The 27,367-nt window shown below is 48.7% G+C and overlaps 13 protein-coding genes across 13 annotated transcripts; 7 read left to right on the forward strand and 6 right to left on the reverse strand.

Annotated features, from left to right (window-relative positions):
• Window positions 1-790: 790 nt before the first annotated feature.
• On the forward strand, window positions 791-2,989 carry ABOM_005829 (protein serine/threonine kinase activating protein nimO; the record flags this gene model as incomplete). The annotated part of the gene is made up of 3 exons (XM_022532958.1): window positions 791-1,306; window positions 1,446-2,822; window positions 2,873-2,989. 3 exons carry the CDS (start codon window positions 791-793, stop codon window positions 2,987-2,989), a joined length of 2,010 nt encoding a protein of 669 aa, XP_022388928.1.
• A 1,553-nt stretch (window positions 2,990-4,542) lies between these two features.
• ABOM_005830 (3-methyl-2-oxobutanoate hydroxymethyltransferase ECM31) lies at window positions 4,543-5,670 on the forward strand (the record flags this gene model as incomplete). The annotated part of the gene is made up of 2 exons (XM_022532959.1): window positions 4,543-4,989; window positions 5,053-5,670. The coding sequence occupies 2 exons, from the start codon at window positions 4,543-4,545 to the stop codon at window positions 5,668-5,670; spliced, it is 1,065 nt and encodes a 354-aa protein (XP_022388879.1).
• Window positions 5,671-5,948: 278 nt separating this feature from the next.
• ABOM_005831 (ubiquitin-like protein ATG12) lies at window positions 5,949-6,711 on the reverse strand (the record flags this gene model as incomplete). Its single annotated transcript, XM_022532960.1, has 3 exons — window positions 5,949-6,008; window positions 6,090-6,289; window positions 6,441-6,711. The coding sequence occupies 3 exons, from the start codon at window positions 6,709-6,711 to the stop codon at window positions 5,949-5,951; spliced, it is 531 nt and encodes a 176-aa protein (XP_022388878.1).
• A 1,133-nt stretch (window positions 6,712-7,844) lies between these two features.
• ABOM_005832 (E2 ubiquitin-conjugating protein UBC8) lies at window positions 7,845-8,953 on the forward strand (the record flags this gene model as incomplete). The annotated part of the gene is made up of 5 exons (XM_022532961.1): window positions 7,845-7,877; window positions 8,308-8,359; window positions 8,412-8,526; window positions 8,582-8,763; window positions 8,817-8,953. The coding sequence occupies 5 exons, from the start codon at window positions 7,845-7,847 to the stop codon at window positions 8,951-8,953; spliced, it is 519 nt and encodes a 172-aa protein (XP_022388881.1).
• An 870-nt stretch (window positions 8,954-9,823) lies between these two features.
• Window positions 9,824-10,495, reverse strand: ABOM_005833 (LAMTOR1/MEH1 family protein; the record flags this gene model as incomplete). The annotated part of the gene is made up of 3 exons (XM_022532962.1): window positions 9,824-10,121; window positions 10,210-10,364; window positions 10,445-10,495. The coding sequence occupies 3 exons, from the start codon at window positions 10,493-10,495 to the stop codon at window positions 9,824-9,826; spliced, it is 504 nt and encodes a 167-aa protein (XP_022388880.1).
• Window positions 10,496-11,456: 961 nt separating this feature from the next.
• Window positions 11,457-12,340, forward strand: ABOM_005834 (oxidoreductase, short-chain dehydrogenase/reductase family; the record flags this gene model as incomplete). Its single annotated transcript, XM_022532963.1, has 3 exons — window positions 11,457-12,025; window positions 12,101-12,260; window positions 12,317-12,340. 3 exons carry the CDS (start codon window positions 11,457-11,459, stop codon window positions 12,338-12,340), a joined length of 753 nt encoding a protein of 250 aa, XP_022388875.1.
• A 536-nt stretch (window positions 12,341-12,876) lies between these two features.
• Window positions 12,877-13,970, forward strand: ABOM_005835 (DUF2011 domain-containing protein; the record flags this gene model as incomplete). Its single annotated transcript, XM_022532964.1, has 3 exons — window positions 12,877-12,902; window positions 13,002-13,539; window positions 13,623-13,970. The coding sequence occupies 3 exons, from the start codon at window positions 12,877-12,879 to the stop codon at window positions 13,968-13,970; spliced, it is 912 nt and encodes a 303-aa protein (XP_022388874.1).
• Window positions 13,971-14,372: 402 nt separating this feature from the next.
• On the reverse strand, window positions 14,373-14,940 carry ABOM_005836 (uncharacterized protein; the record flags this gene model as incomplete). Its single annotated transcript, XM_022532965.1, has 3 exons — window positions 14,373-14,611; window positions 14,671-14,865; window positions 14,928-14,940. The coding sequence occupies 3 exons, from the start codon at window positions 14,938-14,940 to the stop codon at window positions 14,373-14,375; spliced, it is 447 nt and encodes a 148-aa protein (XP_022388877.1).
• Window positions 14,941-16,994: 2,054 nt separating this feature from the next.
• Window positions 16,995-17,794, forward strand: ABOM_005837 (BTB/POZ domain-containing protein; the record flags this gene model as incomplete). The annotated part of the gene is made up of 3 exons (XM_022532966.1): window positions 16,995-17,149; window positions 17,203-17,329; window positions 17,381-17,794. 3 exons carry the CDS (start codon window positions 16,995-16,997, stop codon window positions 17,792-17,794), a joined length of 696 nt encoding a protein of 231 aa, XP_022388876.1.
• A 754-nt stretch (window positions 17,795-18,548) lies between these two features.
• On the reverse strand, window positions 18,549-20,435 carry ABOM_005838 (uncharacterized protein; the record flags this gene model as incomplete). Its single annotated transcript, XM_022532967.1, has 1 exon — window positions 18,549-20,435. The coding sequence occupies one exon, from the start codon at window positions 20,433-20,435 to the stop codon at window positions 18,549-18,551; it is 1,887 nt and encodes a 628-aa protein (XP_022388883.1).
• A 1,099-nt stretch (window positions 20,436-21,534) lies between these two features.
• ABOM_005839 (MFS multidrug transporter) lies at window positions 21,535-23,280 on the reverse strand (the record flags this gene model as incomplete). Its single annotated transcript, XM_022532968.1, has 2 exons — window positions 21,535-23,009; window positions 23,064-23,280. The coding sequence occupies 2 exons, from the start codon at window positions 23,278-23,280 to the stop codon at window positions 21,535-21,537; spliced, it is 1,692 nt and encodes a 563-aa protein (XP_022388882.1).
• A 569-nt stretch (window positions 23,281-23,849) lies between these two features.
• Window positions 23,850-25,200, reverse strand: ABOM_005840 (LSB5 family protein; the record flags this gene model as incomplete). The annotated part of the gene is made up of 3 exons (XM_022532969.1): window positions 23,850-24,873; window positions 24,929-25,080; window positions 25,186-25,200. The coding sequence occupies 3 exons, from the start codon at window positions 25,198-25,200 to the stop codon at window positions 23,850-23,852; spliced, it is 1,191 nt and encodes a 396-aa protein (XP_022388963.1).
• A 948-nt stretch (window positions 25,201-26,148) lies between these two features.
• ABOM_005841 (3'(2'),5'-bisphosphate nucleotidase) lies at window positions 26,149-27,207 on the forward strand (the record flags this gene model as incomplete). The annotated part of the gene is made up of 1 exon (XM_022532970.1): window positions 26,149-27,207. One exon carries the CDS (start codon window positions 26,149-26,151, stop codon window positions 27,205-27,207), a length of 1,059 nt encoding a protein of 352 aa, XP_022388964.1.
• Window positions 27,208-27,367: the final 160 nt, after the last annotated feature.

The raw sequence follows: 27,367 nt of genomic DNA on the forward strand, positions 1-27,367 counted from the left end.
GTAGTAGGTGGAGAAGCTGTAATAATAGAAAAATGAGGGCTCTTGGAACAATCACAATTACTCCCCTCAATTCTCCGGCGATGATCTCTTGTAGTGACCTGAGTAAGGTTTGAAACCCCTCCGAAAGATTACGATGTGATACGCGGGAACAACACAAGGGAATGAGATCACCACTTAAGATTGGGAGTTAGGTGAGGCATAATCAGATGCACTGATGTTTATTTATTTCGAGTTTGTAGGGGGCTGGAGAATATACTTTTCATGAAAGAGCGCGTTAAGAAGAGGAACTGGGTACGCGAATAAATGAAAATTGAATCAATGCGAATACTGGGTCGTACTAGTACTGGGGGAAGGTTTTGATGCCTCGCGCGACGCCAGTGTTGGTTGTTGTCCGGCGCACTACCCGGGAAGCCAAAACAAACTGCCCGTACCGTACGGGCTCCACACTAACCTTCCCTGACACGCTTAGTCTGTTTCTTGCTCTTCCCTTTCCATCACTTACAGCCTCTTTTCACCTCGAACCTCCACTCCACCCTCCCATGTTCCTTTGTCCTGACCTTACCTGTCAATCACCTCCTCTCAGAGGCAACAGGTCTGCGTCTTGTCTTGGCCTTCAACTACCACGCTCCCTACCTCATTGACAACTTATCGCGTGTGAACAATGGTGTCTTGGTGATTTAACCTTCGAGACGTGTAGTTCATCGCGTGCTCGGCCTAGAGTACCCCTCTTTTGCAGGCGTCTTCACCAACAGCTAACCAACTCTTACTCTGCTTTGTGTATTGTTACCATATGGCAGCAGTATTCATACCCCCTTCGCCTCAGACCTCCCTGAACATGTCGACTCGCCGACCACTCGCAAACGTGCCGAATGCTACTAACTCCCCCCATAGGGCAGGCCTCGTGCCTGCCAAACGCCCTCGAACCACAAATGCACCCGTCGATATCCCTTACGGCCAGCCACCACCCAAAAAGCAGGTAATTGAAGGTGCAGAAGGCGATAGTCGGTCACAAACCCATACCAGGCCTGCTACTTTCCAGAACGCAGACTCCAAACTGTTCACACGCCGTACGAACAATGCCCAGCCAAGTGCCTTTGAGAGGAAACTGGTCGCTGTGAGGGACAAAGAAAGACAATCTCAGCTGCGAGGGTCTAGACACGAAAGACCATCAGCGGAAACCATTGATTCTATACGGCAGTGGCAGAGACATTATCGGAAGGCATTCCCCCAGTTTGTCTTCTATTTCGACAGTATTCCAGAGGATCTGCGTAGCAAATGCTCGCGACAAGTCCTTGCATTGGGAGCTGTAAGTAGATCTAGGATGCTCCCCGGGTATAGTGGCTAGGCTTTGGACTACCCTCACGAGAGAGGGAATGTCCGAAGGCCGTCACTGGACCCAATCGCCTTGGCTACGGTTGTTTTCGTGGTGCTAACAAAGTACGTAGCGTGAGGAGAAATTCTTTTCGCGTTTAGTAACACACGTTGTCACGTCGCGCCCTATCCCTCCCGAAACTGATGTGGCGAGCCCGGCGGAGGTTAATACGGAATCGGTGGACCAAGCTGCTGCAGACGGCACTCTGCAGACGGTAAACCCATCATTACTGGAGAAGAACCCTGATGCGCACCTACATGTGTCACTCAAGAATGACGCGCGGCGTGAGCAGAGCAATATGGATGTTTTGCATAGGGCTCGTCAGATGGGAATGAAAATATGGGCTATTGAGAAACTTCAACGGATGATCGCCACAATCAATGATGGAGACATAGGCGGTCATAGTGGCCATTCGACCCGAAACAACCATGTCGGCGGTGGGCATTCTAGGGGTAGGGGCGAGGCAGACCTTTCACAAGTTCTTCAGAATGAGCTCAACGGCTCCTCTGACCGCAACCCTCTCTCCGTATTAAAGGATCTAGTAATGTTCAAAGGTCCATTTGTCTATGTTCATGACATGGATGAGAAGACGAGGCCTGTTATGGTTCGCGAGTACCCGAAAGTTGTTAGACGCCAAGACGGTATCTGGCCACAATTTAGAAGTGCTCCGCTGGGCAAATGTCCCTTTATCGATGAACCTCCTACAAAGAAGGAACTAGAAAGGCAGCGGGCGCGTCAACAACAGAAGAAAAAGGCTGCTTCAAAGGCTGCCCCTACCCAAGAGGCCCAGGCTCCAAGAACAAATGTTTCCGAGTGTGCTATTGAGAAAGCAGCTGATCGCGTACCTAAGGAAGAGAATAGCCCTCAAAATATTCATGAGGAGGCTGTATCTCAGTCTAAACAGCCAGAAATGCAGGATATGCAGCCATCCCGACCGTTATCCCCGAAGAAAAGCTCTGAAAGTTTTGTCCCCCCCCAGCTCAATTGTGGTGGACGATTTTATACTGGTGGTCGCGAACCCGCGGCGTCGGGTATGCAACCATCAAATATTACTTCTGCTATTCGTTCCCAGATGGTGTCCTCTACTGCTGCGGCGCCTGGCGCAAAAGCTGGCATAAGCAAAGAGGTCCATGAGCTTAAGAGAAAAGTCCTCGAAAAGAGCAATGGGGGATACTCCGCTGGCACGGGCCCTTCATCGTACCGGGCTATAGATGCTACAGCGGCGCTGAAGTTGACGAAGAGTCAAGGCAGTCGGCAGAGCAAGTTAGACCCGCCTGAAAAGCTTGGGAACGTCATTGAGGAGGAAACCACCCAATCGGAGAGCAATGATGCGGAAAAACGGCGAAACAACATACGAAAAGGTAACTGTCGAAAGAAAAAGGAGAGAAGGAGAGAACCGAAGCCAGGCTATTGCGAGAATTGCAGGGATAAGTTTGACGACTTCGAAGAGGTGAGCCGCTACTACAAGAGCAAACGAGAGCAATGTGTTAACTTTTGCAGCATGTTATGACAAGAAAACACCGCAAGTTCGCGACCAATGGCGCAAATTGGGCAGAATTGGATTCGCTCCTCTTCCAGCTACAGCGCCCACTTAAGGATGAATATGAATATGTTTAGCATATTTTTTACTGTGCTTAGGCTTCTACAAACCGAAACGAAGTATGCGTATAAAGCCACCCTATTGGGTACTCGGCCACGTCTAATCCGCTTCTTCAATTATTATCTTAGCTCAGTGTCACAGTGATATTTAATCGGAAAGCCATGTGAGCGCTTGGAAGGTCGAGTCTCAGTACCAGCGGTGTATATGCAATTTTCCTCCTATCACTTGTTCATGGGAGCAGCGACTGCCATCGGCTGACATTGGCTTCACGTCGCTCATTGTCCATTTTTACACCCGTACCGGGTTTCCTTTTTCCATCAACAATTTTTTACAACTTTCTCTCTATTGTACCTATCGTCGATTGCATTATTCACCTGGCCGGCGTCCTTGGATTGTCACTTGCATTATCCTTGTTGTCCCATGGACTTGATGACGAATGACAGCTCACGGCCTTGCCAGCGACCCTTCTGGAAACTATGACAACAAAGGGTATACAAGGGCAAAAAATGAAAACCAAAAAAAAAAAAAAAAATTTCTACAGGAGTGACTGGTGTGGAGATAGGCGACACGGAGTTTCTTTTTGAAAGCATTCACCATTCAGTACATGCATCGCATTGAGAGACCTTACGCTGTCTCGGAAGGAAATATTGCATTGATATTCATCTGGTTCATTAATTGTTCGAACCTTCTTCTTTATACACCCTTTTCCTTTGTTCGTTTGTTGTTTTATTCCAGGGGTGGATGTGTTCATGGGGTTGCATGACTTGAGGTTCGAATAGCCTGGGTTGGGGATGGAGTTTTCCTTTCTTGTGAGTATGGTTAGCTGGCATAGCCTAACATTTCCAATTAGTGCTGGACCAAGCTAGACCTGAGCATTAATGCTGGACTTATGCGGCCCTCGGGTCCATGAATAAAATTATATTCTACTTAAATTCATGTCTTGAGACCTGCGTACCGTTTTATAGCTAGAGATTACAGAACAGCCTATCCGAACAGCCTCGGCCTCCCGTGAAACTCGGTTCGGAAGAAGTTGATTGTCCGGCGGAAGAACAAACGGAGTCTTGAACTTGCACTCCACCAACCAATCGGCACCGAGAATACGTCACCGAACTTGACAAAGACCCAACGAAAACTTAACCGTAGCCCTAACATCCGGCAGAAAGGAACAAAAAGTCTGGGGATTCTGCGGACTACGCTGCATAAACCAGCACGTCTTTCTTTATATAAACTGCGGACCTCGGTGAAAGGAACCGCTGGAGAGGGATGTAAACATTCACATTGAAGTCTTTTTGTGACTAAATAATCATTGATCTGCTACTTCTCTGAACAGTAGTATATACATGACACCTCACTGTACATAGAGGCAAATTTCTGTGTGTTTTTTATAGTAACCCTTCTGCCGGGTAGTGACGCCATTCGTCTTCATCCCTCTCATACACTCAGTCGGCATTGACTTTGCCGCTTTTGGATCCTAGCTTTTTTTTTTGCCTCTTGCGAATTAACCTCAATCCGTCTTCCGTCCTCAATTGAAACATATCGGTTGCCGCTTGTACAGATATTACTTGCTATCATGGCGTCTTCTAGAACTGCAGCTCAATTGATGCTGCCATTGCGGTCTGTCTCTAGGAGCCTTGTATCTCGACCAACGCATCTTTCTATGGTCAAGCCTTTCTTGGCCGTTGTGAACAGTTCGATTAGTCGTGGCCCGTCGCAATGTGCACATTCAGTGCGACACAGTTCTCATTCGCCGATGGGGGCTACGCCGACAAATCCCAGAAAGAAGGTGACGCTGCAGACATTACGGAATCTACACAAGAAGGGCGAGCCGATTACCATGCTTACCGCCCATGACTTTCCGAGTGGGTATGTTGCGGAGGCTGCTGGGATGGAGATGATTCTGGTTGGGGACAGTTTGGCTATGGTGGCCCTGGGTATGGAGGATACGAGTGAGGTGGTTATGGAAGAGATGCTGCTGCACTGCAGGAGTGTGGCGCGGGCTGCTAAGAGTGCTTTCACGGTGCGTGGTTTGGGATTTCACACCATGGCTCGGTTTTTGACTGACCGTTGTGTGGCTATCTAGATTGCTGATCTTCCCATGGGTTCATATGAGGTGTCGCCAGAGCAGGGTCTTCAATCGGCGATCCGGATTATAAAGGAGGGGCGCATGCAGGGCATTAAGCTTGAAGGAGGCGAGGAGATGGCACCCACGATTAAACGCATTACGCAGGCTGGAATCCCTGTTGTCGGTCACATTGGCCTCACCCCTCAACGCCAGAATGCACTTGGAGGATTCAGAGTTCAAGGAAAATCTACCGCCGGGGCTCTCAAACTTTTGAAAGATGCCATGGCTGTGCAGGAAGCTGGTGCCTTCATGATGGTTCTAGAGGCGGTGCCTGCTGAAATTGCCGCAATCATTACGAAGAAACTTCGCGTTCCAACAATTGGTATCGGTGCCGGCAATGGCTGCTCCGGACAAGTTCTTGTTCAGATCGACATGACCGGCAATTTCCCTCCTGGCCGATTCCTCCCCAAGTTTGTCAAAAAATACGCCGACGTCTGGGGTGAAGCAGTTAAAGGTATCCAGCAATATCGTGAGGAAGTAAAATCCCGGGCGTACCCTTCGGAAGAGTACACTTATCCCATTCCTAAGGAGGTGCTGGCGGAGTTTGAAAAAACAGTTGACAAGCTGGATCAGTAAATCATGACCCTATCTTCCTTTCCCTCTACTTTTGGATTATATTCTTGTATTTGTTCCTCATGTTGAAGCATCCTAGCTTGCATTTCTCATGTCCGGCATGGTTTTTGTGATACCTCATCAATATTGTCATGATTGTTTGGCTGTGGGAGAACCCAGCTGGCTGTTCTCTCTCAATCTTTGAAAAGCCTCAATACCAGTCAGCTTTCTTTTGCATCATTTTTGTTCGTTGGATTCGATATATCTGTATCCAATGTGTTGGCAAGGGCCACTATAACTCGTCACCCAAACGCAGGCGTCATGGAGTATGAGACAATCAATTGGTCATCAACTTTAAAGCACTATACAAACCAAGTTAGCTCAATGGCAAAAGTCATCAAAGGTTAAAATAACGATCAAAATAAGGAACATCGTATACTTACTCTCCACAAGCCTCCAACACCCTCATCCAGCCCCGGCGCAAAGACGCTATTGACATAACAGAAGACAGAGTCCGTCTCTTTGCAGTCTAGCTTCTTTCTGAGGAACTTGACTACAGTCTCAAACTTCTGGGAGGCACTGATTTTGAAAACTTTGTTTTTCAGTATGGGCGCTGAAGCCAGAGGTTGGAAGCGGACTGTAACTGTTAAAACGTTAGAAATGGCAAAGCTCGTTTACAAAGCATTGGTTTAGCAATAGGCGGAAAGTTCAAAAGGGCAGAAAAAGTCCAAATATCATAAGAGCATTGTTTACAGAACGAGAAGAGTTATGCTTATCAGCTGGTCTACGCTTACCTTTCCCCTTATCAACGGCCTCGGCATCTGCCAGTGCTTGATGGGCATCACGCGGTAGGCTGGTTAGCACCACCGAAGCAGACATGGTCAAGGGCATATCAGCCCCATGTTCATCATCTGGGATGGGGGCATTCCTATTATTGGATGTAGAGTCTGAGCTTTGCTTCCGACTGGCCGGTCGATGGCTCAGACTGGCCCGCGAACCGGTGGGCGGATTCTGGGTCGGTCTTGGGGAGTCAGGAGAGGGGTTTTGAGAAAATGAGGGGTCCATTTTGATGAAAAGCTAAGGAGAAGGACGGACCACAGGTCGGATTGATTAGTGGAGCCTTCTGTCGTTAAAACGGGTAGGATGCGGAAGGTGAGGGTGAGATGGAAGGCGATACAGTAGCGGTGACCCCGATAAATGTTGATGTTGTCTCCAATGGGCACCCAAATGACGTCGGACGCCTCAGGCAATGATCAGTCCAATTAACGCACGGCGGCGGTGATGTCCTGCGGAGTCAACCCTAAAAGAGGTCCATCGGCTGTTTCGCAGTCTGCAGATCATTAGCTGGATTCCCTTCAATAATACTGTAACTCAGTACCACTAGTGCTCTTCGGTATACGCTATTCATTTCTACCATGGATAACCCCAACTTGGTTTGACTCCCCAACCAATACAGTCTGCAGTCCAAATAGGTACTGCAGTATCATGATAGCGCCCCGACTTCCAAGTTTGCATAGCAATTGGACTTCTACCCAAACCTAATAAAGTTTCTACGAGTGACTGACTGTTGGTCTTGATTGATGCGCTCTCGGGCTATATGCATAGCGAAATCTACCCGATTTACTCGCCAGATGACTTTGCTACCTGATCGTCTGCAAGCGACATGATGCAGACATCTGCTTAGTGCCTTAGGCCCTACTATGAGCCCTACATTAGTACATACAATAAAATTAAATAGTTAACTAGAGAAAAACGCGCTGAGTCATGGGCGGTCGGCCAGATGGCACATGACCGGCGGCGAGTGACTGACCAATTTTCGGCCTGCGGGTCCAGGCATTCGTGGTGCCATCATCGGTCAACCACTCATACTACTTAACAGTACCGCTGCCACTCTGCTCTTTCAGTCTCCCCTCCTTAAATACACCCTCTTTCTGTGCTTTCTCTGACAGTGTGCTTATATTTCTCTCTTCAATCACCACTCCCTCGCCCTTCTTTTCCTATGAGCTTCAACTTACATTGTTGATCAAGTCCTCCTACGTCTTCCATTCCATTTGCCCCGCTCGCTCATTTACTTCCCCGCTTCAACCCTGCGGACTATTTCGACCACGACAGTCCCGAAAGTTCGATATTGAAACTTCACGTGTTTACACTGCCCTAAACTTTCAGATTGCGTCGAATCGACCAATAAACCTTGCAAAATGAGTAGTCCAAAGCGGAGAATCGAGACCGATGTGAGTAGATTACGGCGCATAAGGTGTAACATTCAAGCAAGGAAGCAAGGAAGCAAGGCTAACATATGTATTTCCCCCCTCGATATAGGTCATGAAGTATGCTGTTATGCCTCTAAATAATTTCCGTTGGTTCATAACTAACCCTTGAACAGGATGTACGCACTCCGTTCGATTTTAGTTTCTATCACACCCCTCTGCGCGGTCCTGTCTGATAACCACATATGTTACAAAGAATACAAAGAAAAAGGCCATAGATTTTGGTATGCTGATAGTTTCTCAGGTTAATGAGTGATTATGAGGTTACTCTGGTGAATGATAACAGTAGGTGTCTCTTATCTTTTACCGCCGGATTTCCCTAAACTGACTGTTGCATGCAGTGTATGTTCCGTCTTTTTCCTGAATTCGAGCACTAGGGCATAGATATTTACAGTACGCTCTTGACAGGCAAGAATTCTATGTCCGCTTCAAGGGTCCTGAGGAAAGTAGGTATTGGTATACCCAGGCCCCTATATCCATTCACTTACAGCGACACAGCACCTTTCTCCGGTGGCCACTGGAAGATTCACGTTGAGTTACCCGACCAGTACCCGTACAAGAGTCCTAGTATTGGATTCGTAAATCGGATCTTCCACCCCAATATCGACGAGCTGTAAGTCACTTTCATTCACGCTCCTCAAAGGCGGACCCTAATATTTATGTTTTAGTTCCGGATCGGTTTGCCTGGATGTCATCAACCAAACATGGTCACCAATGTACGACATGATCAACATCTTCGAGGTCTTCCTTCCACAACTCCTGCGCTATCCGAACCCATCGGACCCATTAAACGGCGAAGCTGCCGCAATGCTGATGAGGGAACCTAAGAGTTATGAGGCCAAGGTGAAGGGTAGGTTATCCACCGAATACACTGGGCATGTACCCATATACTCATAATCACAGAATATGTGGCAAAATATGCTAGCAAAGAGGCCGTCGACGATGCCGGAGAAGACACAGAATCCGAAGATGAACTGAGTTCCGCGGGCAGCTACGAATCCGGCGGGGAAGAACCAGCCGGTACGATGGACGATGTGTAAATGAGTCTGTTCTTTCTAGTTTCCTTTTCTACAGTTATGTCTGCGTGCGATTCTTCCTGGATTCGGTATTCGACATTGTGAGCGTAACTACCTCGCATCGGCATCGTCATTTCTTCATCTATTCACTATTTCAAGGGGTTCAGGGTAATGGCGTTTTCGGGGCCGGGTTCTGACATTCATGGCGCAACTGACGACAGCGACTGCGAAGACTGAGTCGAGGATCGGACCGATGAACAGCGCATCGCTGAACTTGAGGTGTCGATGAACCATCTGCAGTCCGGGAATTCCCCCCTTTTTCCAATCCACTTACATACAACTATTGTGCCATTCTGGTTGTTTTCTGCAGACGTCTGCGCGCCTGGATTGTGCAGGTCATTTCAGAAATGTCTTGTTTAAGCTGTCCATATGCTTCCTCGGGTTTGTAGCTATTAATACAACACGAATTTATTGTAAGAAGTTTTATTTATCACTTTTATTGTGATATGACACCGTGGGGTTCATAGCCAAAAGCATGGACAAAAGAAGGAAATCACATATTGACATTAATAAAAGATCGTGCATATGTTGTTATATTTGAACGCAACGTAAAGAGCAAAAGACAAACAAGTTAAACCAAAGCAGAGAAACAGACCAAACAAAAGAAACAGAAAATACAGCCAGGGTATTAGAACAGAATCTCTAGGGCGAAGGGTGGCATCGAAGAAAGGGAGAAGAAAGGGAGAAGAAACAAAGACACGGCGGGCGTGTATGACAAGAAAGAGGGGAAGACATCGACCGTCGACCGGCGACCTATGCGAGAGAAGAAAAAAGAAAATAAGGAATAAAAACCACCAGTTATTAACCGTCATATCGTCCGTTGTCAACCTTGAACTAAGTAACCTTCAGAACACCAAACACATCGCGGGCATCATCGTCGGGCTGCTGCGATTTACCCTTGCGCGGATTTATGACCACCTCCCCCCAGTGTTTTGGAACGGCGCCTGGTTTCGGAGAGCCAGGTTTGTGGGCGGAAGAACCGGCCTCTGATGCTGGGGGAGTGGTGGTTACTCTTACGGGAACATCATCCTTTGTACCAGCTCGAGAGGAAGCTGGAGACACGGGACCGTGGAGAGTCGCTCGGGGTTGTAGATGAGGTTGGGGTTGGAGGGACCAGATATCAATGACGGAACTGGATTGTTTCGAGTATTTAGTATTATAGTGCGCAAACTACTGTCTATCTGCTGGTGTTGTATCCAGCAAGGAAGAAGCCGACTTACTCCGACGTCCGTTGACAGATAGCTTCGAGCGCTTCTCGTTCACGCTTCAAGTATCCGGTATCAGGGTGATTGCCTTGGGTAGAATTGTTTAACGCGCCATATCCATAGCCAGGCTGGTAGATATCGTCATCGAGGAGGCGTTGGGAGGACTCAGACTATGAGCGCATTAGTTAGTGACGGAAAAGAAGTTGCGACCAGCCTATCCTTCAAATCTTGAAGTCTTTCTCAGACTTACATCCTGACTGTCCCGACGACCAGCCCCCAGACACGAAGCACAGATACCCATTTATACCAATATCGACGGGGCTCGGTTGAGAAACGAAGGAGCACGAGACATCCAAGACCGGGAAGCGCCTGAAGGGGGGGGGTTCCAAAGACGATGACTTTCAATTGAGACTGGCGGGTCAAGCACGAGGAAGATGAACAGGGTTGGTAAAAGAGTGGAATGCTGAAGTCAGACGGGCAGCGATAGCACCAACCGGTGATGCTGAAGTGGTAAATAGGATTCGGAGAATTTTCCTTGATGTATTATATTTTTGTCTTTGTTGGAGAAACTGCGAATGGCTGAATCAATTGGGATGCGGGATGCGGAAGTTCCCTGGGCCGGTCGGGTGGATTCGATAACGTTGGTCCGTGCGTTCCCGATGTCATCTCCCTTGCCTTTTCCGTTCATTTCTCCTGCCTCTCCATTCCACCGTAACTTTAGTGCTCATGAGTGATATACTTTTTCGGTATCGAGCATTGTCAACCATGTGGGCCTTGCTTTTCTCAAAGGGAGAGTTATCTCAATGACAGCAAGGATTTGACATTCTTGGCTTCGATTAGTGTTATCTCCTTTGCCATGGTTCATTTGGAGAACGACGTAACTACTACTAGCACTGCGAAGATCAACAGATCTGCTCTTCTAGGTTGCCAGTACCAATCCTTAGTCCAATACGAACTGTGTGGAGTATTATTATTGGTAGACACAGGAAGGTACCTCGGAATCTTCATCCAAGGATGTGTCACAGGACAAATCGATCGGCCAGGGTCCCTGGCCAATTCGATGCCAAAGGGATGCTACCAACCCCGCACCTGTATAGACAAGACGCCCCTCATCCATAATAAATGAATAGCCTCAGCCATCATCTTTCTCTCTTCTTATAGCACCAAGCAATTGATACCACTCTTACCACCGATTTCATACCCCAGTCTTTTTCTAACCCCCCCCCTCCCCCCAACCCCTCCTACCCCTCCTCTTGACAACCATGCCCGGTCGGCTAGAAGGTAAAGTCGCCATCATAACAGGCTCCGGCTCCGGCTTCGGCCACGGCATCGCAAAGAAGTTCGTCGAAGAGGGCGCCAAAGTCATCATCGCAGAGATATCCAAAGAGAACGGCGAAAAAGCTGCAGCAGAACTCAACAGCAAGTTTGTCCACACAGACGTAACGAGTCGAGAATCCTGGCAAGCACTCCTCCAGACAACCCTGGATACATATGGCCAGCTGGACATCATAGTCAACAATGCCGGGGCAACCTATTCCAATAAGCCCACAGGCCAGGTCACAGATGCCGACTTTGACTTGTGCATGAGCGTCAATGTGAAGTCGATCTACCTCTCGGCGAGCGTCATCGTACCGTATTTCGAGCAGAGTAACCGTCCCGGGTGCTTTGTCCAGGTTTCTTCTACCGCTGCGCTTCGGCCGCGCCCAGGCTTAACTTGGTATAATGCTTCCAAGGCGGCGGTTAGCAATGCTACCAAGGCGATGGCTGTTGAGTATGGACCGAAGAAGATCCGATTCAATTGCGTTTGTCCAGTTGTTGGTAGCACCGGGATGTAAGCATTATCTATCTGCCTTACTGTGCTTTCATGCGCTAGTGATACATGTGGCTCATGGGGTTGTTAATACAGGACGCATCTGTTTCTTGGAAAACCAGATACAGAGGAAAACCGGGCGGCGTTTGTATCCACTGTCCCGCTAGGGCGTCCTAGTACGCCGGCGGATGTTGCCAATGCCTGCAGCTTCCTTGCTAGTGATGAGGCGGAGTTTATCACTGGTGTGAACCTAGAGGTAGGTGGACTTGGTTCTCAACATCTCGTTTGATCAGTACTAATCATTCCACACAGGTCGATGGCGGTCGCTGTGTCTAGTGACTATCACTAGGAAATGGTTGGGTTGGTATGTGTACAAGCCACTTTGAAACGTTTCTGGGCAATTCAGCTACTTCTAAAGCATATTGATGAAACTACAAGTACATAGTACTTCATAATAGTGCCCTATATCGGTCGTAGTTAAGTCAACTACAAACATGCCCGTATACTATTACTCTGCCGTACCAAAAAACTAGCAGCATTATAGACACCCCTACTAACCTACACCTCCCACAAACTAATGCAAAGTCCCTCTCATCATTCCTGAAATTCAGAAAAGCACCAGCCTTTTGGATAGATTAATATAGTTCCGTAAGTAGAGAAGTGGAACCTCCGGGCCGTGGCCGCACCAGCACAAAACCCGTGGAAACAACCCCTCCGCCATTTTCTAATCTCATCCAATTTTCTCCAAAGCACCTCGACTACACTAGCGACTACTCATTCGCCAAAGACCCAATCCAGCCTACCACCAAGTTTCCCAAAACAAGGTCCTCAACCTAGTGACTGCGACTAATCGATACACATACATCGCCAAGATGTTCGACTTGCCGAACGCGAAACGGTACGTCCAGGCCCTGTCTTTGATTCCAAGGAGCTGAAATCTACCCTCCCCGCATTATCATCCAAACAAACTACCAGCTAACATAGTGTATCAAACCAGCGTTCGTCGCAATGAGATCCTCTCCCCGTCCTCATCACGGTCTCCCTCGCCTCAACCTGAAGATACGCTTGTCAGTGGGTATGAGCGACTAGGTGAACTGTTGAACCTTGATTCCTTGATGCAGCCTGAACAACAACCGCAACAAACAGATACTCAAGCCACTAATGCAAAAGAGGACGAAGAAGAGCAAGAATTTGAATTCCGACTTTTCAGCGCGCCGGTTCGGGACTCTACTGCTACTGCTACGCGAGACACAGGTTCCGCTGCTACAGGATCTACAGAGGAAAAGAAGAATGACGTTGGGGCGGCAGGGACACAGAAGTTGCGAATTCGATTACGGTCTCCGACTCCCGGAGCTGGGGGTCCCGATGATGGGGGGTTCGTGAAGCCGTTTCGCGGATGGGAGTATTACTTTTCTGCGCCGGGGTTGCTTTCCGGGTCGAACGAGGATGATCCGAAGCTTTCACTAAGGAGGAAACAATTTGAGGAGGTCGCTGTTAGCGGAGAGCAAATGGGGGAATGGGCCAAGGTTCCTTGGGTATGTTATCCACCTAACACCTTTAGTGCGATGCGCGGTAAGTGGCACTTGGTCGACGCTTGGGCTAACTATGGATATCTCAGCCTGGGTGTCACTTACCGTGGCGTGTGATTCATTGGAAAAGGCATCAAACGAAATTACCCCGAGAGGATACTGCTACCGCTGTTTTCATCGCCGAGCCTCAGATCAGAGACCCCAAGTCTCGGAAGAAGCCGGGCAAAAAGCGACGGCTGCAGCTTCGCAAGCGTCTAGCAGTGGCGGAGCGGGCCAAGGAAACGGACGCTGAGAAACGGAATCGCAAGAACCGGGAGAGGAAACTTAAGCGGAGACAGAAGGCAAGAGAAATAAAAGCGGCGGCGGCAGCCTCGGGACAAAGCCAGGACGCACCCGCTATTGGCGGGGATGATGCTTCATCGCAGGAAAGTGATTGATAGACTCCCAGAGATGCGCTTCCCAGTGGTCTTTGCTCTAGCTCACAATAGCCTTATCTGATTCGGGCGTTGAACACACGAGATGAATGGGTTTTTTCTTATTCCATTTAACACTAAGTCACCATGAAGCCGCAGTTCGGTTCAAAAACTAACACGAAGGATAATGATGATTGGCGCATGGCCTGTATTACAAACACTCTTCAGTCAAATCATGGGCCGAGGAAGAAACCGGGGGTATTATACGAGTGACACGGTCGACAAGCATGGGTACAGGACCAAAAACACAAACAATGCTGGGGTATGAGAGGCGGAACGGAACAAGGCTGAAACAGAATTGAGGAGCGAGAGGCTTATTTAGCTTCAGCTGTATATGATGGTTAGCATGGTTTGGCTAGTGTCGCATCATACAAACTCACGTTTAGCGGGCTCGGTAGGAGTTGTTCCACCAACCAAGCCGGCAGTTGGCTGAGCGGCCGGGGTCTCTGCAGGAGCGGCAGATTCCGTTGTCTCTATGGGTGGGATTTGGGGCAAGGGTGTCGGAGCAAGTGCGTCATGCTCATCATGAGGCTGCTCTGGTATCGAGGTACCCGGAGAGATGCCAGGCGTCGATTGTGGCGGGCCCGTTGCCGTAGGAGCTGCATCTGTATCATTAGCCTTCTATTATGGAACCGAGTGATAGGGTCTATACGATATGACATACCCTGAGATTCCGCGGCCGGAGCCTCGTGGGTGGTGGTTGCTTTGGTGGTAGCTTCGCCAGTAGCTTCACCAGTACCAGCGGCAGTGGTATCTTCAGGCTTTTGCTCCGTGGCCTGAGCGTTCTTCTTATCGCCCTTCTTCTTTCTCTTGAAGATAGATTTAAGGCTCTCCTTAATCTGTTTGAAGGTGTTCAGTGCTTTGCGATCCAGTTAGTTTAACAATGCCATGTTCAGAAATTACGCACTTCTTGAAACTTACGAACTCCACCCATTGTGACAATCTCAACCTTGTTCGGTGATAATAAAGTTATATAGAAGTAAGACGGACAACGGTATAACTGCACGCACGAGAATGGCGGAACAGTCAGTAGAAGGTCTTTGGACGGGAATGTAGGATTATGAAGACGAAGGATTAGAAAAAGAAGAGAGGGGAGAAGGGAAGCAGTTGAGAAATAAGAGATGGACTAACCAGCGTCAGGAATCAACTAATAAAGCAACTGTGATGGACACCTCCCACGTGATGCTGCACGGGAGTCCGTGATCATGGTTCCTTTTCCCTTTTTGTTCTTCTCATTTCCCCTCCCCTTTTTTCCTTTTGGTCTGGTCCAGCTGTGATTAAAACTGGGGGAGACGTTCGCTTCTCCTTTCTGCTGCTTCATTTGCCGACTCCATCATCTCCACGATAGAGGACCACGACCGACCCACTCAGTTCGCGATTTAACCCCTCCGTTTCATTTGCGGCCATGGTTCTAGTCCTGCAGTTCTCTGCTGTCGATCATGAATCTATTTTAGAGTGGCTGTGTTGGAGCTAATCAAGCCCAACGTTCTCCCGAAGAGACCCGGCCAGATTACGAGTCAGATGTTCGTCAAAGACATTTTGTTTCAAATGATTAATTTCCTGTCCGACGGGGGACTCCCTTGAGTCCTTGTATTACTTAGTCGAATGAGGTATCGGACCGCTGTGAAATGAGATGTCAGAATATCCAATTTATTGGCGACAAATAACTCCCCTTTAGCCCTTGGGTTGATATGGATCGGTAGTATAGCTAGTCTCGGCGCTTAGCTGACCCATTGTCCTTATTATAAAATTGTGGGGATCCCGAGAGGAGCTAACTTAGCTACTCATTCCGTTAAGGGGATAGGTATCTACTATCTAGTCCTGCCTGATCGAGTCGGGGACTTTCCTACGGGTTTTCTTGGTTCAATCCTGCATATCAGGGGTTGCTCACGATCGATTCGATTCGATTTCCTACTGCGACAATTGTGGTGTTATTTCGATACCGATCTTTTGCATGAGGCGCGTATAGCCGACTTCAATCACCGCATGGATACCGTATTGAATCGTACCAATCTCTTTACTCCTATGGCCTGAGGCGGCACACTTACATAGAGACTGCAATTTAAATACTTGCAGATACCCCCACAACGCTTGAAATATGGATCAATTACTCCTTTTCTCAATCGGCTCACTAACATACATCACTCGGCCCCTCTCCTTTCCTCAGACTAACTAACGAGTATTACGTAGATTCCCAGGGGCCGTTGCGTAGCAGATGAAGTGACTTCCAGAGATCTAAGATGCTTCTAATGCCTCCGAAGTGGAGCTTCTCATGAAAGCTATTGTCTACTACTATTTGCTAGGGACTTACTACTTACTATATTCCAAATTACACATTTCTCACATTTCTTAATTGTTAGCCACTCTCATGCTCCTATTCTTGCACATACTCCGTAGATTCTAATCTGTAAGTCATATGAAAAGTCTCTGTTCTTTCTTGAGTCTTCCCACCAGGCAGGTGACCCATCTCAGGGCTCACTCTCGGCTCGACTTCCATCCAACTACAGCCATCATAATAGAGTACTTCAGCTCACAGCTCATATTTAACTAAATAAAGTCTTACCACCATAAAACACCTCGAGAGCCTATCATATTCTTCTATCCCTAGGGCCTACACTCCGCGGAAAGATGACATTCCGATACCCTCCACCAACAGAATCTCCAAGCTCCCCCATGGTGACGACATCCAAGTGCTGCAACACTCCAATAAACATGAGTATCACTCCAAAAGTCACCCCTGTCCACAACATCAGGGTATCGTAGTCTCAGATAGCTGCAAGCACGGCGGGGTAAGATGAGCAGCAATTCACCATTTGGATCTAAACACAAGGCTAACGAGGTTGCAGTGAATGTGCTCGTTAAGCCAATCTATAACACATGTTGACTGCACGGTCTATTTATACTCACTTCAGCAGAAAACTTACTCCTCTGCTTCTTTGATCACTCCCCCAAGCTATCTCAGACCCCATGGCAAAGAAAGGTTTCAAAATGAAGCGGCCTCGGTCAACCCGTGCTTCTCAGGCGGTCGATCCACAAGCAGAAATGGCTTCATGGTCGACAAGTATTGAAAAGAAGGATGTCAATATTTGTCACGAAGAGGGTTCTAGTCAAGATGTCGGTGACTTATCTGCTAGTATCAAGAAGTCTGTCTGTCTTTTTCTTTGCTCTAGGTGGCCACAAGCTAAAGAGTGCATAGGTTCTTCATCTCGACCGACTTCTCCGGCCTAACTATATGCACAGCAGATCAAGAATTCAAAGTCCATCGACTGTTTGTCTGTGGACAGTCTGTTTATTTCTCTCGGTTGTTCAAGGGAAACTGGACGGTAATAGTATGGACACATCGCGCAGTAAGTGAATACTAACACTAGACATAGGAATCCGTCGACAACACGATTCAACTCAAGAGCGATGATCCGCGTGCTGTAGAGGCAATGGTCCATTTCATGTATGGATTCGAGTACGACAGCAGCGGTAGCAACCTTGGTCGCGTTTCACCCATGCTATTCAATATCAATGTATATCAAGTTGCCGACAAGTTTGGGGTTCCACAGCTCAAGCAGAAGGCCAAAAACAAGTTCGAAGCCATCTCGGAGGCATACCAGCGTACCCACAAAGAAGACAGAGGCCTCCGCGATATCCTTGTGCGCATTTCCCATGAACATCTTGAATGGCCGCTGGAAAATGAAGATTTTCGGACGGTACTCGAAGAGACTCTAGGCTTCGCAGCCGACCTGGTTAAGCATTCAACGGTGAAGGAACGGGGCTGGGGAAAGCAATGTTCTGACTAGTCACTCTAACTATCCAGACTAAGAGTCACAATGAACTAACAGGACAAATACTATTAGTTGATCCTCTAACCCATAAGGGAATATTAAGAGCATCCATTCCCTTGTTCGACCCTATTGATCCTATCTTGTGTATGGCAGTGAGCAAACTTGGGAGTTTTCCAGCAGCACCTTTTATATTGAGTTCATTGACTTTTTCATTCCTAAGCTTTGTAGTGCAGGGGACATAATACAAGTGCAGTCAAGAGCAAGATTTTCTCTTCTACCTTTTCTTTATATCCCTTTTCACCTCGGTCAGATTTGTGGACATGTTAACATAAGTCAGCCCCATACAATTAAGATCGTGGTACGGAGTATATTCACTCCTTATACATATCCAAGCGTGCCAGTTATTGTCTAGCGTAATATGCCACGATTCAGCCGTAAAATTGTTCTGTGATAGCATGCATAAAAGACCATATTCCGCTAAAGAACCTACGTGCAAAGTTTTTATATGTGTTTTCTGTTTCTAAACACAATCATCACAATGACATTACACATGAACTTAATATTTAGCAGGTAATTAAGCCAGAGATTGAAAACTCCAGCCATTTAGACAAGTTCAATTTATTGTGTAGGCTATACCTATATAATCAAGTGCGCAACCAGGTATGCTCCGTAATCCGTAAAGCCAAATAGGGGGTATTTCTAACAATAGGAATCCGATCAAGTCATTATACAAACGGAAGGAGAAAAGGGGGAAGCCTAAGAAGTACAATCACAACACCTTCGTTTTCATCCATTCGCTCGTCCCCACGCCAAGGTTGAGCCCATTGCGAGCCCACCACCGCCGAACCCTTTCTTCGGCACCGGACACGGGGTCTGCGTCTTCGAGGGCCTCTTCGATATCGCACGTCTTGAACTCGACGCGGAGGCCGCTCTGTCGCCACCATTCGAGGACGTTGTCGTGTCCGTTCTTTGTCGGTCCGACGAGGACCTGCGAGTCGAAGATCATCTTGGCGCCTTTGAGTCGATACCAGAAATCGAGAACGTGGACGTGGCCGTGTGTGCTGGCGATGCGGGCCACTGATTCGGCGTGGCTGTAAGGTATGCCTGAGGCATCCCACCAGGCGAGAGAAGCTGTGCGGCCTGATTGCGCTGCTAGGAGGACGGATTTGCCGACTTTGAGCGGGATGGGATCCGATGGGGGTGCGTTCGCGGAGGCTTTCTTCCACCAGTCTAGAACGGACACACGGCCTTCCGCGCTGGCTGACTCGAGTGCTCGCTCAGTGTACCGTAGTTCGAGGCCGGAGGTACGCCACCATTCGAGGACATTGACGAAGCCAGCACGTGAGGCACCATCCATTGCATCGGCGATGTACTCCTTGGTAGGAAGCGCGGGGGCATCACGCCACCAAGTGAGGATGTTGGGGTTTCCGTAAATGGCAGATGCACGGTATGGCAGGTTAGTAAGGCGAGAGGTTGTCCATAGAAGATCAAGGTGGTTCTCTGTTAGGTATGAAAGAATATCGGTCCGTGAAAATTTGAAGATCAGGTGGCAGGCAAGATCCGAGATTGGTTTCCACCGTGGCAAGCTGTCAATACGTTTCTTGATTGCTGCGAAGGAGCCCCGGAGAAGTGTATATTCGAGGGAGGCAGGGGCCGACATCTTGAGAAGGTGGCTTTGCCATTCCTTAGGAACAGGAAGATTCGTTGGGATACCGACTGCTTTTGCGATCTCCCAATCTCGCAAGTGGTCCTCGAAAATATTCAACCACAGTTCCATTGGTAACGACCGTGACCCCTTATCGGTTCGATGAGGGGGGTGTCGTAAAGTCGTAGCAACCGCATTTAGCGATGCTTTCTCTCCCGACGAAGGAACTTTCAAAACTTCGGACGATTGGATAGGTTCTGTTGAAGATTGACAAAAAGACAAGCCTAGGGTTGTTTCGATAGTTTCATGAAGCTCCTCTAAGCCACTCCAAGGAAGCTGGACGAGCTCCTCGGGGTTGGTGGATTTCATCAGAACAGGCGTTATCACACTAACCCAAGGCCAATGTTGGTCTACCTCCTGAAGCTGTCTAGCATTTAATGGGTGGTGCCATTCTGATACAGTCATGCCCGGTATTAGGACGACAGGTTTTGAGGATATCCAACCGCGAAGAAGCGCAAGTGTCAATGTGTTGGTCAGGCCATATAGCATCGATCCCAACGTTCCAGCGTCTATGGGAGCAACAAGCAACATATCCGCCCATTCGCAGAGTTCTGCAGCCTTAGCCTTCAGCCACCTCCGAGCACCTGTTTTTTTCTCAAAAGTCTGGCTATCTACTGTGTCCATGTAGTGAGGAACCTTGTTCACACCAGCGAGAAGCGCGGACGGTTCGTCCGTAATCAGTCGTAACTCGATGTCAGGATGTTGAACGAGAGATGAGAGCACATTGTCGACGAAGGCGCTTTCTGTAGACAACAGCAAGCGTTTTCGGCGGCGTGCCGGCAAGGCAACATCATTATTCGGCAGTTCGTGCGATGTGATGGTAGAACGCTCTTTGTTCTCAACTACTTTTTCCCCGCCTCCATCAACCTCCATTTCAGTGGGCCACGGAGCGTTTGCGACAGCACTTGAGACAGCACTGAATGAGTGATCTGCTCGGTAGTCAACTGTCATAGCAGAAAATAAATCTAGGCAAAGTAAGTTTCAGGAGTATCGGTATCGATATTTTCAATCTGTCGAGTCGATGGTTGTAAGGATAGAGGTGTGTATCGTCAGGAGTAGGAGTAGGAGTACGGCGAAGGTACAGGCTTGATTGGCGATATTTGGGGGAAGCCACGGTCTTGGTGTATGCAATCCGACGATAGAGAATTGGAAGAAAAAAGGAGCATTAGAGTTGACCAGAGTTTCGCCCAGTCGACCCGCCGTGTAATATAAAAACGGATCACTTCACTTGCGCCCAACCACTCCTCCAACAGCGAAAAGTAGCGCGAGATCCATGCAAGTGTCCGGTTTTGGTGCGATACGTGTTACAGGATGGGTGGTCTGATCAAAGGAAATATCGAAAAGCGGTGTGGTTATATAGTTGGTCAAGGCATAAAAGACGGAACTTGGGCGTGAAACTCGAACGTCAAGTTTGTCTTTTGATGCTCCGCTTCTTCGAGTGGGCGCCGCCACGTCCTTCTGCACCGATGGATCCTCAACGCCACCAGTTAGGAGGTAACTTGGCTTCCGCTCGGCAGGACTAGGGCTAATGTCAGTTTGGGGGGGATTAGAATCCGCGAGATAAAAGACTACTACCTAATCCGTCCCTTTCCCTTGGAAATCGGAAACCGAGAGTTGGTTGAACCGGAAAGTGAGCTGACAGTGTCATGGAATCCGATCATTTGACGAACTTGCAGTACGGCTACCGGCGGCGGCCTCGTTTGCAAGGCATCAGAGTTGATTGGTGGAGGAAGGCGGTGTGTTGCACCCCCGGCCTGAGGTTCTAAGTGGCTCCCGGCATTCGATGGGATTGGGATCCATGATGTCGCTCTGACACCACCAAGTGGCTTTTTGCGAAACATATTGATTAGTAGGTAAAGCAGTACTGTGGTAGCGGTAGTGATCATGGTTAGGTTTAGGCTTAGCTTCCCAATGATAACTCAAAAAAGAGATCTCATCTATAAAGCAGCTTTCTTCCGTAGTATATAACTAGTATGTACTTTCTATCCATACTCGGGTTATAGAGTGATACCCAAATGATCCACCTATACATATAGTATATCATCCCCCTTTATTCTGCGTCTGCGTCTGCGTCTGCATCCGGTAATTCGGCACGTGCCAGATTCGTGTGCAATTTGTGTTCGCGCATACCCAAACTGACCAATGCCCCTAAGATAGTGAGTCCAAGTAGAGTAAGGAACACAGCTCGTAAGGACTCCATGTACGTCGCCAATACTCCAGGTTTCCAGTCAGCAGGGAGTTTCCGAATTTCATCAAGGCTGTCCCTGATTCGTGGGATCAATTCCTTCGCATCCTCCCGGTCACCAAACCGTGACCAAAGCCCGGACTTCAGGATGTTCTGGAATACTGCAGAAGCGACAGTTATACCAATTGTGCTTCCTGTACTGCGAAAAGCGTAGGATGCCGATGTGACCACAGCATGATGTTCATGGTCCACGGCAGAAACAAGTGCCACGAGTGTGATGGTGAGAATGGCGCCATAGGCCACTCCCATAAGAAGGAAGTAGATGAAAGGCTGCCAAGAAGGAGAACTGAGGGTCAAAGTACAAATGAGAGCATTAGAGACGATGAGGAGGGACACGGATATCATGCTGTATAACCTATACCTCCCACTTGCACGCATGAGTATCCCAGCCCCCAACGAGCCGAGCGACGTTCCGACTGCCTGGGGGATCAATTTTATGCCAGCGCCGGTCGCTGAAGAGCCCTGAACCTGGAACAAGAGTGGCAAGTAGAAAATGAGCCCATACACTGCCATGACAACTAGCCAGTTCGTAAGGCAGGCAGAAAAGACGGTCCGGTTGAGAAGCAATCGAACGGGAATCACAGGCTCGGACGCGATATTCGCTTCGATGTAAACGAAAATCATTAAGAACACGGCGGAGAGAGGAAATGCTGTGAGAACCAGTGGATGCGTCCATGGGAGCTGATTTCCCCCAGTATTGAGCCCGAGAAGGAAGAGAACGAGGGTGATGACCAGCGTGATCGCTCCAAGGAAATCAACTCGCTTTAATTTAGCCTTCCCTGATTCCTTGACAGGTAGATCCAACTTGACTGCAACGAGAATGCCCGAGACTACAACAAACGGGACCTGAATCAGGAAAGCCCATCGCCATCCCAGCGTGTCATTGATCCACCCCCCGAACACGCCGCCCAGTCCGCCTCCGGCTCCGTAGCAGATGTTGCCAAAACCTTGCCAGACCCCTCGTTTCCTAAGAGGCACTAAGTCGGAGGTGACAAACACCGAAATCGTAAGGATACCACCTCCACCAATGCCTGCAATAACACGGCCTAACACAATGACGCCCTCACTGTTGGCCAAGCCGCATATTAGGTTACCAACTGCGAAGAAGACATTAGAGAACACCAGGCCGGTACGTCGAGAGAAGATGTCAGTTAACCGCCCGCTCAGCGGTTGAGAGGCAGCATTAGCAATGAGATACCCGGTTGCCAACCATGAGAGGAGCGAGAATGAATGGAATGAGGACGAAATAGGACCGGTTAGTGTGGCAACAACAGTCGTGTCTAGTAGAGTCAGCTATTTTCCGCCCTCTACCACATACGACTGTCAAGGAATACCTAAAGCAGCCAAAAAGACCCCCACCCATACACTTCCCAAGATCAGGATCACTTCTTTTGTAGTGAGTTCCTGTACTAGATGGTCTTGGCGCTCCTGGGATTCTGTGGTCGCATTGAGACCTTGTTCCGCAAGGAGCGGTGTTTGCTCCGACACCGAGCTTCCCCGAGCATCTCGGGAATGAGCTGCGAGGCTTGAGACAGACGGAGTTGGAGACATTCTAGTGTTCGGTTGGGATTCACCGACTGGCCTTGTGGTCAATTCCACATGAGTGTTTGGTAACAATTAATAGGCTCCTTGAGGAGGCGGTAACCACCTCAGTGAGGGGGCTGGCGGTTAGTCATAGTGCTTAGTCTGTTGAAGTCAGAATGCCGGTTAATACCGTTCCCGTTCGGATATATTACCTCTATATAGTACTGACTCTACAACTATAGCCATGAAGAATTTTATGTTAAGAAAATAGCACTTTACAGGTATAGTAGTATTCCCAATGCTTAGTCGTACATCTCAAAGCATACATAAGGATTGAAGAGAGAAAATAATAATGATAATTATCACCACTAACTGTCATAAATCATACTCCAGGCTAGTAGCAGCGTCGTGATCAACCTATAGAACATTATCATCGGGCACGTAACTCCGTTAAAATGTAATGCAAAGGTCTGCAATCAGAATTTGAAAGAAACAGAAAAAGGACGAAGAAGAATGGTATTTAGTCATGCAGTGTCAGATCTAAACCTCTTTCCTAGAAGAAATTAGCGAGGAAAGGTAGACGGGAACGAATTTTCTCACCAGGTAGGTTGGGATATCTCCTTGTTTGGGGTACGAATGGCATTGCGATCACCGAATGGATTGTCCTCATCATCGTCTTCTTCACTTTCGGACTCGCTATCACTGTTATACACGCGCTGCTTGGATGACGAGGGAATTGATATGCTCATCGGCCGAGCAGGTCGTGGTGGCCTGGGGGGGTTGACAACAAGCCCCGCGAATGACGCTTGAAGATCACGATCGTCGCGGTCAGGACTCCAGCCAGACTCAAGGACATCCTGATCGCTATCACTATCGTAATCTACGCTTTTGTCTAAGACTTCAAACGCCATAAGGGCGGTGACGAGTTCCTCATTGGCATGTATGAGACTGCCCAAGAATTCCTCACTTTCTACGTGTTGGATGTAACGAAGAACCTGGCGCCTGAGCTGCTTGCACGTTTCAAACCGGTTAACCACCTCTGCATCTTCGCTCACCCGGTGTGTTTCTCGGTTGACCAGTTTTAATGCGTTTAGGAGATTCGTGCTAGCGACGGACGAAGAGGCGAGAGTCTGTAAGATTTCTGGTTTCTCCTTTTCCAGATTGAAGGTCTTGTCTCGAACTTTCTTCTCTTTCTTTTCCTTCCTGAGTGATTTGCTGGAAGTATGCTTGTGTTTAGGGCCACTTAGGACTGTAGCCGGGCCATTTCCCGCAGAGATAGATACGGTGTGGCCCATTGGAGGTTCATCAGAAGTGCCAGACTCCCGGAGAACCTTCGCTTTAGCCTGACTAGCCGGCTGTTTGCGTTTCGGTAATTGCCTGTAGAGGCCCGTCACCCGTTCCATGCCGGGTGTGTTCTTGTAGGATACAGTCCATTGTCCGAAGAGCTGCTTGCATTTTTCTTTGACCAGAGGATCAGAAACAGGGTCCGTAGCGGCGATACGCAAACGTTCCAGTAAAGGCTCGTCTGCAAATTCTCGCAAAAAGCGGTCTCCGGCATTTTGGATCAGGAAATCGAGTATAGTGAGAGCTCTTAGTTGGCGGTGCAAGTTTCCATATTTACTAGAAGCCAATTAGGGACGGGGCCTATGTGAGACTGGTTGGGCACATAACTGACAGCTTCTTACGCAGGGCGCGACTTGCTTCAGTCGGGCCACTGCCCTGTATCATTACAGCTTCAATAAGATCAACGATGCCACTGGAGTCTTCAACATCATATTGTTCACTAGTTAGAACCTCAATCTGCACCGATACAGCCGAATATGGCTTCTATATAGCAGCGTTAGTTCCGCAATGTTAATATCATGGGCCCAAATAGACCTAGCTCAACTAAAGGTTGTTCCTAGAACAGACATGCCAACAGGCTAAACTCACCGACGAATGGAACATGATGAATTGAATTCAAGTCGCAGGGGTTCCCAGAATTTGTTAAATTACTCTCTGAACAAATACTCAAGACCGATAGTAACCACACGACGAACGGACACTCAAATGGTCAATCGCCACCTGCCCCGTAGATCCAGCCCGTATAAATTAACGTGCAGACTAATAAAGCAAAACGCCTTTCGCCTGATCAATCCCACAGTTATAACCCCGCTATAAGCTCAATGCCCGAAGCGGAAAGTTTTCTAGCGATACGTTGAAGTGACCAGACGAGTAGGTAGTAATAGCCGGACAGTGACGTGTTAAGAGACCCAGTGAGGAGGCTATCGCTTCGTCTTGGCACGACTGATTCAGTTCGGCGTACAGTGGCTTGACGGGTTCAAAGCGACGGTGGTTGATGTCAGTTATAGCCTTTTAGCCCTGCAGAAACACACAAAAAGGAGGAGGATTGTTTGTCCCTGCCTCCGACGTCATGGGACGTGCGATAGTAGTGACCAATCTCGTGACTGCCCCTCGCCCATAGCCTAATGTGGTCTAGGGCGGGGGAACATTGGGATGCCTAGTTGCCTGGGGCGCTGGAAGTATCAACAAAAGGTGAAACAAGTTGGGGTAATTGCCGGATTGGCCGATGGACACCCTCTTCTACCCATACTACATCCCACTCGGTCCAATACACAGCACCTATCGGGATTCAAGATTAGTACAGGGCCAAATCCCCTTCAATTGCTGCTGGGCAGCATCTTACGTACTTCTGCCCCCTAATCAATGGGTCACCGGTCTGCGAAATCGGCAGGCCGTCTCTCAATTCGCCAACCGCGACGGTTGTTCTCCCGTCTAGTCCTCTGCTCCACTCTCCTACTAGGAGTCAGCATCGTCCTAAAAAACCGCCACCGTCTCAGCTCCTTCTTCCCCCACTTACTTACTTCTACACACTCAAATACTCAAATCACAACCATGTCTTACCAACAGGAACGCTACATTGCCGAACTCGCGGTCCAGCGAGCTACGCTCCTCACCCAGAAGGTCTTCAACGAAAAAGCAAAGGGTACCGTATCGAAAGATGACAAGTCGCCCGTGACGATCGGTGATTTTGGTGCCCAGGCTCTGATCATCCAGGCTATCCGCAAGAACTTCCCAAACGATGAGATCGTCGCCGAGGAAGAGGCCAGTTCCCTCCGTGAGGATAAAGGACTGAGCGCCGAAATCTGGAGACTGGTTAAGGATATCAAGCTGGATGACAGTAAGAGCGATGAGGTCCTTGGAGGGCCCTTGCCAAGTGAAGAAGCAATGCTGGACATTATCGATCAGGGAAAGAGCGCGGGAGGTGCGAAGGGTCGCATCTGGGCCTTGGACCCCATCGACGGTACGAAGGGATTCCTGCGTGGTGGCCAGTATGCCGTCTGTCTCGGCTTGATTGAGGATGGTGACGTCAAGGTGGGAGCGATTGGCTGCCCCAACCTGCCTGTTAATGACTCCGATACTTTGTCTGCATCGATCGGTGTTGACCAGAACAGCGGCGCTGGTAACGGAGTCCTTTTCTCAGCTATCAAGGGCGCCGGTTCCATCAGCCGGCCTCTGAAGAACGGCGCTCTCGCCGAGAGCAAGCCTATCTCCATGCGTCCAGTGCCAGACATCGCGCAGGCCGTCTTCTGTGAAGGAGTTGAGGCTGCCCACTCGGCTCAGGGCGATAATGCTGCTGTTGCCCAGCGCCTTGGCATTACGGCCCCCAGCGTGCGACTGGATTCTCAGGCCAAGTACTGCTCTATTGCCAGAGGTGCCGGTGATATCTATCTACGCCTGCCTGTAAAGAAGGACTACCAAGAGAAGATCTGGGATCATGCCGCTGGAGATCTCATCGTGCGTGAAGCTGGCGGCCAAGTAACGGACATCTACGGTCAGCCATTGGATTTCAGCAAGGGCCGGACCTTGGCTGCCAACAAGGGAGTTGTCGCTGCACCCAAGGCCCTTCAAGATCAGGTCATTGGGGCTGTAAAGATTGTCCTGAAGCTGTGATGATAAAAACAACTTGCAACGAACTTTGTCAAATTGCTCACGCTAGATGCGTCTAGAAGTACATAAGATAGATACCAATCGCGAACAGAAACCAAATATGCTTGGATATACATGTACAGTAAAACATAACCACTGTTCCTCTTCCCAGAACCAGAGACAC

Source organism: Aspergillus bombycis (genome assembly GCF_001792695.1).
Source record: "Aspergillus bombycis strain NRRL26010 chromosome Unknown contig00045, whole genome shotgun sequence".
Taxonomy (NCBI): domain Eukaryota; kingdom Fungi; phylum Ascomycota; class Eurotiomycetes; order Eurotiales; family Aspergillaceae; genus Aspergillus; species Aspergillus bombycis.